General features: G+C 39.3%; 1 protein-coding gene across 7 annotated transcripts in view; it reads left to right on the forward strand.

Moving 5' to 3' along the window:
• The window catches only part of mast3b (microtubule associated serine/threonine kinase 3b), a 40,729-nt gene that overhangs the window by 18,186 nt on the left and 7,494 nt on the right, over window positions 1-15,049 (forward strand). For all 7 annotated transcript variants that reach the window (XM_061778122.1, XM_061778123.1, XM_061778126.1 and 4 more), the window contains 10 exons: window positions 916-1,073; window positions 8,270-8,345; window positions 9,724-9,933; window positions 11,598-11,699; window positions 12,018-12,150; window positions 12,462-12,523; window positions 12,832-12,923; window positions 13,279-13,487; window positions 13,660-13,798; window positions 14,483-14,615. In XM_061778122.1, the coding sequence (XP_061634106.1) occupies window positions 916-1,073; window positions 8,270-8,345; window positions 9,724-9,933; window positions 11,598-11,699; window positions 12,018-12,150; window positions 12,462-12,523; window positions 12,832-12,923; window positions 13,279-13,487; window positions 13,660-13,798; window positions 14,483-14,615 (1,314 nt within the window). The remainder of the gene's footprint in view (window positions 1-915; window positions 1,074-8,269; window positions 8,346-9,723; window positions 9,934-11,597; window positions 11,700-12,017; window positions 12,151-12,461; window positions 12,524-12,831; window positions 12,924-13,278; window positions 13,488-13,659; window positions 13,799-14,482; window positions 14,616-15,049) is intronic.

Raw genomic sequence — 15,049 nt, forward strand, 5'->3', positions numbered from 1 at the left:
GTGTTTTAATCCTCGTTTTGAGCCTTGCGTAACGCAGCATAATGGCAGCTCTGTGAACAAAAAAGTAAACTCCTACAGAGGTCTGTAAACCAATTAGCCATTCGTCAGCGCAGCCCGCCCCTCAAAGAGTTCCTGGTAGCTCTTGGAAGAACCCATCCGCCAGGAGGGATGAAATAATCCAGGGGGAACCTTTCGTACCCTGGTAGTTTTTTTCGATGGGGAGACAGGGGGAACTCAAGCTACCAGGGTAGCTAGGGAAGTTCCTGCAAAGGTTCCTGCGGTGAGAAAGCCCCTCATGGAGCTTATCAGTGTGCCTGTCAGCCCTCTTTATAACATGGGTTTAAAAAGAGACTTCACAGATGCCACTCCCCCGTCTGTCATGGACACGTATCATGTAGAATTAAACACTGCGAGCAGTCTACACCACATTCTGCACAGTGTATAATAAGTTTTACACGTTTCATTAAACCTGTCACTTGATGCCGTTGTTAATCATAGCCTGTAATGGCCCTTTTATGATGTGTGTTGTTTTTGTATTTTTCATTTTCCATGACGATTCTACACAGTTGTATTATCTGTTGCTTGTGTGCTAGCTTCCCCAGAGTATTGTTTTAACTTGATGTTGGCCTAACTTGTCTGAACACATGCTTGTGGTTTTCAGCAGCAATGGCACATTTGCTGCTAGCTCAGACAGAGGACTACAATAATGTCTTCAATACGATTGAGTCTTTGGGAAAACATGTACAATATTACTTTTCATTTAACCTGTGATAAATTAACAAAAATGGTTATTGCGTATAAAAAGTGAGTACTGTTTGACTGGTTGATTATGGGCATCATGGCTGGTTCCAGTTCCATTTTTATAGTTACTATGAGATTGATTTCTTCACTGATATCTCCCTGTATTGTCTGCAGTCCTCGTCATCCTCCCAGGAGCGCCTTCATCAGCTTCCCTATCAGCCAACCCAAGATGAGCTACACTTCCTTTTCAAACACTTCCGCAGCACAGACAGTATAACCGACGAGGATGGCCGGCCCACGACCGTCATGCGACCTCGCTCTCGGAGCCTGAGGTAGCTCATCTAAATTACTGACAGAGTCTGAATGCAAGGGCTTGGTGTAAATAACTACTGTATAACCAGATGAGCCAGATTGTTTGCTTCTCAACAGTTTGTTTAACAAATCCACCGGGAAATAACCAACGGCCTCACATTGCTACCACATCCGTTACGGACCAATCAAATCAACCAAACATGTACTAGCGTGTAGTTGAACCACTTTGTATCAGATGCCAGAGAAAGGTTGATATGGAAGCAGAACATTTTTGCTCTTCTTCTAATGAAACATGTCCAACTTTACTTAACTTTATGTTTCTGTTCGCAAGTATGCAGCCACTTTCTCTCTTTGGCTAATCTAAAACTTGACCTGTATCTCACTGAATAATGATGGCTACTCTATTTATTTTAGTGTCTGCCTGTAACAGCTTGGTGATGGATTGATTGAGATTACAATTTTTGTGCTTCAACTCAAGCAAGCTCACCTCATAAACTATCCATAGAAATACTGCACATAGACTTAATTGAAAAGACTTGTAGTATAATGATAAAATGTCTGAATTTGATTATTAGAACATTTATTTATTGAGTTCAGGAAAATTAAAGATGTGACTTTTAGTGCATCCATATATTTGTTTGTGTAATAGTAATTGAGTGTTCGGGTAAAATTTTATTTTTTCTTGGTTAAAGAGCAATGATGAATAAACAAGAGAAAATAAGACATTTCAATTAATAATGAAAGACCAATTGGTGTCCTTTTTTAGATACTTTTTTTTCTTAAATTCATATACAATGTGCATAGCGACAAACTTTTTTTCTTGTCTATCTATAGTGAGGCAATTTTAAGCACAAAAACACAAATGTAGTTTTCAGTTTAAAATTGGCATTTCTTGTATCAAAAACATATTTAAAAATGCATAAACAGCCTTTATGTTTTGTAACTTCACTTCAGCAGGTAGCATTTTAACATGCGACGTAATACCGCAGGTTCATGGGTGTATTTATGTATATAGACCAGCTGACTAGGAATAAGAAAAAATAATCTTAATACTAATAAGTTTTTGAAGTGTTCAAACTAAAATTAAGACACCTATATTGGAGCACATTAGGCACTACTGGGCCTTGATATTTTATCCATCAAGCAAGAGTCAACGACACTTCCTTGTTCCACCACACAGTAGTGTCCGCAAGAAGTACAACTTTATTATGTTTTTATTTTCGTCGTCTTCACTCCACAGCGCTATCCTTTGACAGATTAAATAGCCTGTATGAATAAGTCACGTTAGTCGCACGCTAGTTGTCACCATCGTAATAAACTAGCCGCAAATTCGACAGTAGTCATAATGAACATAAACCTAGCGCTCCACAGGGTTAACGTTATGTTAGTAAGGTACTTTCAGAGGTGGGTAGAGTAGCTAAATATTGTACTCAAGTAACAATACTGTTACTTTTAAATATGACTCAAATAAAAGTAAAAAGTAGTCCTCCAAATAATTACTTGAGTAAAAAAAGTGAAAAAACTACTCACATACTGAGTAATTAGTGAGTAACTTCTGATTTTTTTAAATCAGAGTATCAATGTCAAATAGAATAAAAATAAATAAAATATCAATGTGCAAATTCAGATATTGCTGAACAACATGAATTAATCTAGCCATCCATCCATCCATTTTCTGTGGGAGGAAACCGGAGTGCCCGGAGAAAACCCACGCAGGCACGGGGAGAACATGCAAACTTCACACAGGTGGAGATTGAATCCCGGTCCTCAGAACTGTGAGGCAGACGCTCTAACCAGTCGGGTTAGGGAATAGGTTTGGGTATAAAGGAGCTTCCCTGAATTGCTCAGTCAATCACAAGCAAAGATTGCGCGAGGTTCACCTCTTTCTGAACACGTGCGTGATAAAATAGTCGAACAGTTTAAGGACAATGTTCCTCAACGTACAATTGCAAGGAATTTAGGGATTTCATCATCTCCGGTCCATAATATCATCAAAAGGTTCAGAGAATCTGGAGAAATCACTGCATGTAAGCGGCAAGGCCGATGACCAACATTGAATGCCCGTGACCTTCGCTCCCTCAGGCGGCACTGTGTCAAAAACCAACATCAATGTGTAAAGATATCATCACATGGGCTCAGGAACACTTCAAAAAACCAATGTCAGTAAATACAGTTCGGCGCTACATCCGTAAGTGCAACTTGAAACTCTACTATGCAAAGCAAAAGCCATTTATCAACAACACCCAGAAACACCGCTGGCTTCTCTGGGCCCGAGCTCATCTAAGATGGACTGATGAAAAGTGGAAAAGTGTTCTGTGGTCCGACGAGTCCACATTTCATATTGTTTTTGGAAATTGGGGACGTCGTGTCCGCCGGGCCAAAGAGGAAAATAACCATCCGGACTGTTATGGACGCAAAGTTCAAATGCCAGCATCTGTGATGGTATGGGGCTGTGTTAGTTCCAATGCCATGTGTAACTTACACATCTGTAAAGGCACCATTAATGCTGAAAGGTACATACAGGTTTTGGAGAAACATATGCTGCCATCCATGCTGTCTTTTTCATGGACGCCCCTGCTTATTTCAGCAAGACAATGCCAAACCACATTCTGCACGTATTACAACAGCTTGGCTTCATAGTAAATGAGTCCGGGTACTAGACTGGGCTGCCTGCAGTCCAGACCTGTCTCCCATTAAAAATGTGTGGCGCATTATGTAGCGTAAAATACGACAACCAAGACCCCGGACTGTTGAACAGCTGAAGCTGTACATCAAGCAAGAATGGGAAAGAATTCCACCTACAAAGCTTCAACAATTAGTGTCCTCAGTTCCCAAACGTTTATTGAATGTTGTTAAAAGAAAAGGTGATGTAACACAGTGGTAAACATGACCCTGTCCCAGCTTTTTCGTAACGTGTTGCAGCCATAAAATTCTAAGTTAATGATTATTTGCTCAAAACAATCCAGTTCATCAGTTTGAACATTAAATATGTTGTCTTTGTAGTGTATTCGATTAAATATAGGGCAAACATGATTTGCAAATCATTGTATTCTGTTTTTATTTATGTTTAACACAATGTCCCAACTTCATTGGAATTGGGGTTGTAGATAAACTTCGAAACTCTTATTAACATCTTAGCTTTCATCACATTGAAATGTCCAGAAACATGGTATTTACCCAGAATCAATTCAACAAATTTCATTGTTGGATTAAAAATTGGGGCAATTATTGCATGTTCTGTATGTAAGGGCCCGAGTGACACGGAGTGTTCATGTCAGGAAAGAGAGAATGTGTTTAGGATGAAGAGATGTTTCTTGACTAAGACAAATTAACCAGTGTCCAGTGTGTGCTTCTCATTGATTGTACACACAGGCAGGTGGAGATCCAACGGCTTCGCTGTGTGATTTCTTTTTTTTTTTTTTGACAACTTTTGTGTGTTGGCTCTGCTTCTGTTTGTATGATGCCTGAGTGCCCTGTGTTCTGGCACCACGGTGTGCCATGCGTAGGCGAGCTGGCTTACAGAGTGCCGCAGGGATCTCGCTGTTGTACTGTAGTCGAGGGGCGGGGGTGGTTCAGTATTGTGGGAGGGATTCAGCGCCACATTGCGCTGCAGCACCCGCCATACAGTCTGTGGTGGCTTTCATGACAACAAAAATGCTTGGGGAGCATGTTTGCATGTGATCTGTTCTGCTTAAAGCTTCGACCAGCCAAGTTTTTATTTTATAAAAATGCACCAGCTTCTTCCTAAATCCACTGTCATGTGGCTCTCGATGAATAGGTAAGAGCTGACAGTGATTCACTGTTTGGCTCGAAGAAAACCCCAGCTTTAGATGTACAGTAAACACGTGTACAACAGATGCATCCAAATCTGTGAAATTCACTCTGATAACAGCTTTTAACAGCTTTACACAGCATCGTGTGCAGCTGAAAACCAAATGCTGTTTTTGGCGGTAAATAATTCATTACATACTGACCTAAAATTATGTGCCAAAATATGGGATTAGGTTAGAATGTTTAGTTTGATCGAAGTGAATAGACTTCAGGGCAGACAAATGGAGTTTGACATGGAAATTTACTATTACATAATCCCTGCAGTGATGTAGTCAGTAGGAGGTCAGGACAGTGTCCCATTGTGTCGCCAAACTAGTTTTAATTTGCAGCTCAGGTGTCAAACCACACATTCACTTGAAAGATAGATTAAAAACAAAACAAAACATTTTATTAGTGAAGATAACATTTTAGTATTTTAAGGTTAAAGTTTAGTTGCGTCTTTTGTATATGATATCTAACCTTCTCAATCTCAAATTCACTTTAGAAATTATTGGTAAAACACAGAAAAAAGTGCAAAAGCATGAAGGCCAGAAGTATTTATTTTGAATTGAATTGAATTTTATTTCAGACGGCGTTATGGTCATACACAAAATTCAAAGATATAAAACAATATTTCTATATTGCTCAGGGCTGAACCTCGATGCCCTGACCCAAATCAAAATCTTAATTGAAAAGAAAAAAGATCATTGGTGTGTTCACAGTAACCTACATTGTTGACTATTCTAATGGATCTTTTTTGGATCTTTTACTCATTTTACCCAATATCCCATCCAGTGGTTGCTGTTTCTTGGTTAGGAAGACTAGAGTGGTGTGGAAAAAGTGTTTGCTCCCTGATTTCTTTTTTTTTTTTTTTTTTTCCTGCATGTGTGCCACACTTTGTTTGCCATCATCAATCAAATTTAAATATTAGTCAAAGACAACACACGTAAACACAAAATTAGGTTTTTAAATAGTTTTTATTACTTAGGGAGATTAAAAAAAATCAAAATTTACATGGCCCAATGTGAAAAAGTGATTGCCCCCTAAACAGATGTGTACAGTAACGCGCTACATTTACTCAGTTACATTTACTCAAGTAACATTTTCCATAAACTGTACTTGTCAGAGTACTTTAAATGCACCGTACTTTTTACTTTAACTTGAGTATTTATGTGAAGAAGGATCGATACTTTTACTCCGTTACAATAATCGACATGCCATTTGCTACTTTTATTTATTCATTCTTGCGTGTAAGCGTCTATTTTTAGACTCCATCTTGGACTTCCGCGTAAGGTGCCCATTGTGCCAATCAAACGGGATCACTAATGTCATTTGACTCCAATTCACCAATCAGACACAAGGCAGTCACATGACCGCGCACGTAGCCTTCGCGAGTCAATCAAATTGACTCATTCTTCACCAATCAATTGACACAAGGCAGTCACATGACCACGCACGCAGCCTTTGCGACCCAATCAAAATGACTCATTTTTGGGGGGGGGAAAGCTGTTTATTTTACAGACTCCAAAAAACAACAACGTTATCATGCAGCTCTTAAATTGTGACTGCCCAAATATTCCATCCCACTTCTTACTTGAGAAAACACCTCGCGGTAAGTTGCAGATGTTTCTATTGTTGTTTGGCAGTGGATATGGCAAAATTAGCACTATCCCTATGGTGTCGCACACGCACATGCATACACAATCAATAATTCTGTTCAGCAAACAGCTTCTTCATGAAGTCATTTAAGCGAATAAAGTAAATAATGTTTCTTTTTGCTCAGCTGTGGTTTTCATCTTGGAACTCTGCCATGCAGGTCATTTTTGCCCAGTCTCTTTCTTATGGTGGAGTCATGAACACTGACCTTAACTGAGGCAAGTGAGGTCCGCAGTTCTTCGGATGTTGTAGTCTTTTGTGACCTCTTGGATGAGTCATAGCTTCGCTATTGGGGTAATTTTGGTCGGCCGACCAATCCTGGGAAGATTCACCACTGTTAAGGTTCACCATTTTTTTGCCCTTTATGGATAATGGCTCTCACTGTGGTTCGCTAGAGTCCCAAAGTTTTAGAACTGGCTTTATAATCTTTCCACACTAATATAGCTCAATTAGTTTCCTGAATTTCTTTAGATCTCGTCATGATGTCTAGCTTTTGAGGATCTTTTGGTCTACTTCACTTTGTCAGGAACAGGTTTGGCAGTATCAGGGCTGGGTGTAGCTAGAGAAATTGAACTCAAGTATGATAAACCACAGTGGCAGGGGGTGGCAATTCATATTTCACACAGGGCCATGTAGGTTGGTTTGGATTTTCTTTCTCCCTCAATATTAAAACCATTTAAAATCTGCATTTTGTGTTTACGGGTGTTGCCTTTGGCTAATATTTAAATTTGTTTGATGATAGGAAACATTTAAGTGTGACAAAAATAGGAAATAAGGAAGGGGGCAAACACTTTTTCACACAACTGTACAGCTGAGTCTCCACTCTAATGAGTGCGATTTTAAATTGAAATTTGCTAATGAAGCGCACTATTAAATTATCCATCCATCATCCACCCATTTTCCATACCACTTATCCTCGCGAGGGTCGCGGGCGTACTGGAGCCTATCCCAGCTGACTCTGGGCAAGAGGTGGGGTACACCCTGAACTGGTCACCACCCAATTGCAGGGCACATTTAAACAAACAAACCATTCGCACTCTCATTCACACATAAGGGCAATTTAGAGTAATCAGTTCACTCAGCATGGATGTTTTTTGGAATGTGGGAGGAAACCGGAGTACGCGGAGAAAACCCACGCAGGCACCGGGAGAACATGCAAACTCCACACAGGTGAGGCCAGATTTGAACCTGGGGCCTCAGCACTATGAGGCAGATGTGTCCACCGTGCCGCTTGAATTATCCATGACAGTGCTTTTTGTCCAGAAGATTTAAGTCAAATTTAGCTTCAGAATTCAGCTAAGGTCTCTACATTTTTTTTAGGGCAATAAGGCGTCCCCTTGTTTTTTTGATTTGATACACTTAGCCGACCGACTCGAAAATAGCGAACATTGTATGTTATTTGTTGGTTACGATACCATAACTTAGCTAGGATTACCAGTTTGCTTGGTTTTGAATCCATGTGGGCTGAAAGCAAAGGACTGTGAAAACAGCTCTAACATGTGATATAGAGACTGGTAAAACAATTAACTTTAATGCTGACATTTTGGTAAGTCCCAATATTATATCCTTCATGTCTTGAATTGAATAAATGGACTATGTCACGACATAAACTTCTTTTGTTGACTTTGTTCTTGTTGAAATGTTACAGTTCAAAAGCAACTTTCTTTATTATATTGTTGGTAAATGTCAACGCATCTCTTGAGCTTTTTAAATGTAACAATCTAATTTTTGGTGATTGTTGATGTTGCAGCCCCGGGCGATCAAACGTCTCCTTCGACAACGAGATAGTCATGATGAACCATGTTTACAGAGAACGATTTCCAAAGGTGAGCTATAAAAATATGTTGATATTTGAGCAGCAATTTCCACCCGAAATGCTAACAGTCAACCAACTGAGATGTGTGCATGATAAAGATTAACAGTGAACTCCAGCTACAGGGGACAGGGATCGACCCCTGCCGCTAATAGCGGAATAATAATAATTTGACGCCCCTCCCTAAAACGGCTTTGTATTTGCCTATAGATGCCACAAGATGGCAATAAAGCACCTTAAATGGAGAGGGTCATAAAGCACCAGTGCCATGCAAGTAGTCTGTGCACAATCATGAACCCATATTAGCATAAATAACTATTCAACACAAACAAACCACATTCACATGAGGCTCATAAGAAGTATTAGCTAGCAATGTGGGCTAAATAACAAGTATGCACAAACTGACATGACTTCACACATGAGCAGACAAATATGTCACTTTACACGAACATTATTAAGTCAAACTCACCATTTGACATTCATACACAATAATAAATGTTAGGGCAATACATCCAAATTGTAACAGCAAAGTAGACTACATTGGCTGTTATTAGTAGCTGCATCAGGAGAGAAGCAGAAACACTTTCACTTTTTCTTGATGGTGCACGAGGTGGATTCAAGAACCGCCAACAAAACAGGGCAATGCAGATGACAAAAGAAAAATAATATAATAATAAGTAATAATTATTATTAAATAATCATTCATCCATCCATTTTCTGAGCCGCTTCTCCTCACTAGGGTCGCGGGCGTGCTGGAGCCTATCCCAGCTATCATCCGGCAGGAGGCGGGGTACACCCTGAACTGGTTGCCAGCCAATCGCAGGGCACATAAAAACAAACAACCATTCGCACTCACCTTCACACCTACGGGCAATTTAGAGTCCCCAATTCATGCATGGTTTTGGGATGTGGGAGGAAACCGGAGTGCCCGGAGAAAACCCACACAGGCACGGGGAGAACATGCAAATGCCACACAGGCGGGGCCGGGGATTGAACCCCGGTCCTCAGAACTGTGAGGCTGACGCTCTAACCAGTCGCCCACCGTGCCGCTTAAATAATAATAATACAAATAATTAAACATAATAACAGAACCAAGATTCCACCAAATGGTGGCAAAGTAATTTTATTACTTTGGCCTGAGCACAAAAACAGCAGCTGGAAGACATTTTCAGCAAATAACAGAGGATACGTTAAAAAAATATGCTAATATGCAAATTTGCGAAATTCGGCATTTCACTGTATTGCCAGTCCAAAATGTGTCAGTCATTATGTGATCGACAACCATATGAAGCCAACCAAAACATTTCAGTGTTGCAGTAAGTGACACACCTTAATTACCGCTCGATTTTAAAATGTGTTAATGGATTTTATGTGTATTCTCTCGCCTGCAGGCCACAGCCCAGATGGAGGAGCGATTGTTGGAAATTGTTACCCACTGTTCTCCAGACAGCTCCCTCCCACTGGCCGATGGGGTGTTGGGTTTCATCCAGCACCAGTTGGTCGAGTTGGTTCGTGACTGTTTGGAGAAGTCCCAGAAAGGTCTGGTTACATCTCGCTACTTTGCTGAACTGCAAGAAAAGTTGGAAAAGCTGCTTCATGAGGTGAGGATGCAGTGTGTGGTTTGAGCAGGTTGACTAATGCAAAAGGTACAATTATTGATATTTACATAAATCTGGACAATAAAGTATAATAAATGCACAATTTAATGAGCTCCTACATGTGAATCTTTGAGGCGGCCACTTGGCTGTAATGACATTGTGAAAGGGCATCGATGGAGCCTGACTGAGCAGGATGCGGTCAGGCCCATTGCTCAATAATTGCCTGACAGACACCGCATCGGCTTGTTGAAATTACAACAGCTCGGAGCTACCTTTGCTACAGCATTTATAACTGTTGAAAGAATGCTTGAAAGAATTGGAATTAATAATTATAGCCAGATTTTAAGATTTGAACAAAGGGAATATATTCAAATACTGGAAGTCTAAAAAAGTAAACATACCATTTGTTTGGGATTCCATTGATTCATGTTATGAGTAGTGCCTTGTCAAGAACAGGCTTCAGTTTCAAAAGAGGAATTGATAAAAACATTCCCATCCATCCATTTTCTATACCACTTAGCCTCATAAGTGTAGCAGGACCTTTAAAATGTTTTAACTTGTATTGATTCCTTCGTTGAGTCATTTTGGGTTTCTGATATCGTGGTAAAATTTGCTTTCCAGAACCTTAAAGTTCCCCTTTCCTCCAAGAGAAACAATTTAAAAACATGTTTGACACATGTGGACCTAGGAAGTCCAGACAGCCAATTTAGTTTGCAACTAAAGAATTTCGGCATCACTGATGGTGTAGTGGTTCACTTGCCTGACTTCCAGTAAGCATGGGTTCAGTTCCTACTCATTGCCTGAATGTGAGTGTGAATGTTTGTCTGTCACTGCATGTACTCTGTGACTGAGAGACGACCAGTCTGAAATGTAGTCTGCTTTTCACCTGAAGTCAGCTGGGATAAGATCCAGCTCCCTAAACAGTATAGAAAATGGATGAATCGATGGTTAATAGACTCTATTGAGGATAAGCGTTATAGAAGATGGATGGATGTTGTATTGCGTTACAACTAGCACTATCAATTAACACATGGGGAGTGTCATTGTGTGTATTATTGCTAATCTTATTGTATATTTCATTATGTAAACACCGGTTTTTGCAGGATTTATGATCTAACCTCAGCATACATTGAAAATTGCATGTTTTCAACATGCATTCAAACAAATCTTTGAATAAGGCTAATATGCCTTAAAGCCTCAAATTTGTAATAATGATACATCGTTGGATTTAACATTTCTTTTTTGTTTTGTGGTCTGAGGGACACTGAAATACAATTATAGGACTGTATTTTCCTAACTATGCTCTATGCATATATAATACAGACATCTAATGCAGAAGACCTATTACTATGTGTATTATTTTTCATAAATTTTCTCCAAAACCACGTAAGCTTTTTAGCTCTGGGTTTTGCTTAAGACATGCATAGGGTCTATAAGATTGGGCTGTTAGTTTAACTGAGGTGAAATAAATATTTTTTTGTTTTAAGTTATGAGGTAAAACGTCATATTTTATATTATTCAGGGCTTATTTATTTCTCCACTTTGTTCCTTCATATTATAGCATCTGTATGCAATGTTTTTCATCTTGATTATTTAGTCATAAAGTGTAAAGCACTATATAAATAAACTTGACATTTTTCTGTTCCTGCTCCCCTGCTGTTTTCCAGGCCTACGAGCGCTCGGAAAGTGAGGAGGTGACCGTCATCATCCAGCTGGTGAGGAAAATCCTGATCATAATCTCTCGGCCGGCCCGCCTCCTTGAGTGTCTGGTAAGCAGAAGCAGAGAATGTCTAATTGAAAATTATGCGACTTTGACTGAAATAGGCTGAAGTGAGCTCGCAGTGAAGTAGTACCAAAATTTGTTTCCCTCCTTGAATGTGTAAAAGTTATTTCACCAGAATGGAAAGCTCATCATTTTAGAGGTGAAATGTGCTCACTTTTTAATCTCTGAAGATGATTTGTCCATGATGTGATTGACATTTTGCTTCCAGAAACACTTATTGCACATTGATGCATATTCACATGTACATAAAGCAGCACATACATATTCTTCCTATCAATTAATGAGATGTTGATTCTTTTTGCAGGAGTTTGATCCGGAAGAGTTCTACCACTTGCTTGAGGCAGCAGAAGGTCACGCCAAAGTCGGCCAGGGAATCAAATCAGACATCCCTCGATACATCATCAGCCAGTTGGGTTTGACGCGAGACCCTTTAGAGGGTAAATAATTTCTCCCCTACAAATTCTTGAACCTCAGTAAATGGTAGCAGAATCGGTCCCCAGTTTCTCTTAGATTTGCGCTTTCATTCTAAGCTTTCTAGGTATTGTCTCCAGCGGCAACTTTAATGCATGTGAAGAGTTCGGTTAAAAAAAAAATGTCAGTGTTGCTCTGGGAATACGAAAATCATGGAGGTCATTTTGAAAACTTATTGGTACAACATGTGCCTGAAGGACATCAGAAGTATGTCACATACGCCACAGGGCCGAGTGTTATTTGACTTAATTTTCCAATTTCTTTCATTTACTTATAGACATGGTACAGCTTCAACAGTACGATTGCAGTCCCTCTGTGTCTATTGAACAAGATGTCGAGGTAATGTCATCCAAGTCTTTCTATAAATGTCTCTGTGTCAATAATTGTGACTTAATATTGAAAATTAAGGAAACGTGTTTTGTTGAAGTGTACAATTCTACAAATGTGCAATAAGCAAATACAGTTGCTGGTAAAATCCTGACATTAGTTTAAATTATGGAGCAAAAATGTCTGTTGTTATTGGCAAGTTGGCTTCAAACTGTAGGTTAATTTTGCATTACCGTTTGCATGTCACTGGTTAACTTAATCGGAACTCCTCTGTGTGTTTCAATGCACTTCACTAGCTCATTTTTCTGCTTTCACTGTAGAATAAAACCCCTCAGGCTGTGACCCCAACACGACGGAAACCCTTTGAGAGCGATTTTGAGACCATTAAACTCATCAGTAATGGGGCTTATGGGTAAGAGGAAATCTCCATTGTTTCTGCTTATTCTGTATTCTCCTAAAGATCTGTTCCATCTCTCTTTGCCCTGTCGAAACAAAATATTTTTATTGCCTTTGTCAACTGGCATTAGAGAGCATCCATGTATTAATTATACAAATGTCTTAAGAGTGTTTCCCAATCTTTATTGAGTCAAGGCACCCATTTTACATTGTAAAAATCTCATAGCACACCACCAAACAAAAATGTATCAAAAAGTTTCAATGCTGAAATAATGATGATCTCGTCTCAATTTCCTCACAAATTGACTTAATCAGTGTGAAATCAAACAAGTGCGGGAAAAGCCTAACATGGAACATGTGGTGTTTGACAGGGCTGTGTATTTGGTCCGGCACAAGGAGACTCGCCAGAGGTTTGCCATGAAAAAGATAAATCGGCAGAACCTCGTCTTGAGGAACCAGATTCAGCAGGCATTTGTGGAGAGAGACATCTTGACTTTTGCAGAGAACCCCTTTGTTGTGTCCATGTTCTGTTCTTTTGAGACAAAACGCCACCTCTGTATGGTCATGGAGTATGTGGAGGGTAAGAGGAAAGGAGGAAAAAATGGTAGCATAGATTAATGTTCACAATGCTCAGACTGTCATCTGCCAAGAGTTCATGGCGGATAACGTGCATGCAAGAAAATATTTGATTTTGGGGAATAAAATAGTCAATTACAATTTAGTATTCATCTTGATTTTCCTATTTTCTGGAGGCGGTGATTGCGCCAACTTGCTGAAGAACATGGGTCCTCTACCTGTAGAAATGACAAGGATGTATTTTGCCGAAACCGTCCTGGCCCTGGAGTACCTTCACAATTACGGCATAGTGCACCGAGACCTCAAACCTGACAAGTGAGTACCAAGAACAAAATTGGAACACTGTGTGCTGACTTATTCCCCTTAAAATCACAGGCTGAATGTGACCCAGCTCATGACATCAATAACTGTTTTACTGAGTCATAACACTATGTACACTTTCTGTATGACATTCAAACAAACACCATTTAAAGCAAAACCAATTTGTAATTTTACCACAAAATAACAGCGATAAAATAATTTTGATACTACACTGGCCTGTAATGAGTTGAAAGGCGTTATCCTCATCTCCGTGGCAACCAGATCACCTACTTTAGTGGTCGATAACATTGTTGGACCAACCAAGACACCTCGTTATGTGTTAGCACTTAGTGCTAATGATTATGAGTTCCTTTGATGTCCAATGTGTACATGAATTTGTTTTATTGTTGTTTTTTTCTTTTGGACAATGCCTTTTAAGTTAATTAGATATCTAACATTCAACAGATTGGATCCTTCGCAAATTATTAATGCAATATAAGGTTGTGCCTTCTGGAGCAAGTGTCATGCTTCCCAGAAATTTTTTTTAACCAACTGACTGTAGTGTGGTTTAGAGGCCCATATAGAGTATGTGCAATAGGCTGTACAATATGTCACTAACGCAGCAGTCACTATCAATATTACATTACATTCTTTGGAACAATAAGTCAAATACAATGTTTGTATTCTCCCTCCTAACAGTTTGCTTATCACATCCATGGGCCACATTAAGCTAACTGACTTTGGCCTGTCCAAAATTGGCCTGATGAACATGACCACCAATCTTTATGAGGGTCACATGGAGAAAGACACAAGAGAGTTTGTTGATAAACAGGTGAGACTTTGTCAGATTTGAGACAACTTTAAAATATATAAACGTTTTGGCCTTCTCAAATTCTTTTAGATAGATATCAATTACTTTATTTCTTGACTGTTCTTGAATTTGTTTGGATCGTGTCATTCTGTTGCAGCTTCTTTAGAGCTTTTGTCCTACTTGATTTTGTCAGACAGATTCTGTTTAAGTGATTTCTTGATTAATTGATTGAGGTAATCAGGCTTGGGTGTGATCAGTGAATCTTAACCAAATGTTGTGATTAGCCACAATTAATTCATGATTTAACAAGGGGGGTAATTACCTTTTCAAACAAGGACAGGTAACTGAATAGTTTTTTTTCCTTAGTAAATGAAATTACCATTTAAAAACAACATTTTAAGTTCCCTTGGGTTATATTTGTCTATTTATATTTGTTAAACATTAAAGTGGGGAAA

Source organism: Phyllopteryx taeniolatus, chromosome 7 (assembly GCF_024500385.1).
Source record: "Phyllopteryx taeniolatus isolate TA_2022b chromosome 7, UOR_Ptae_1.2, whole genome shotgun sequence".
Lineage (NCBI taxonomy): Eukaryota > Metazoa > Chordata > Actinopteri > Syngnathiformes > Syngnathidae > Phyllopteryx > Phyllopteryx taeniolatus.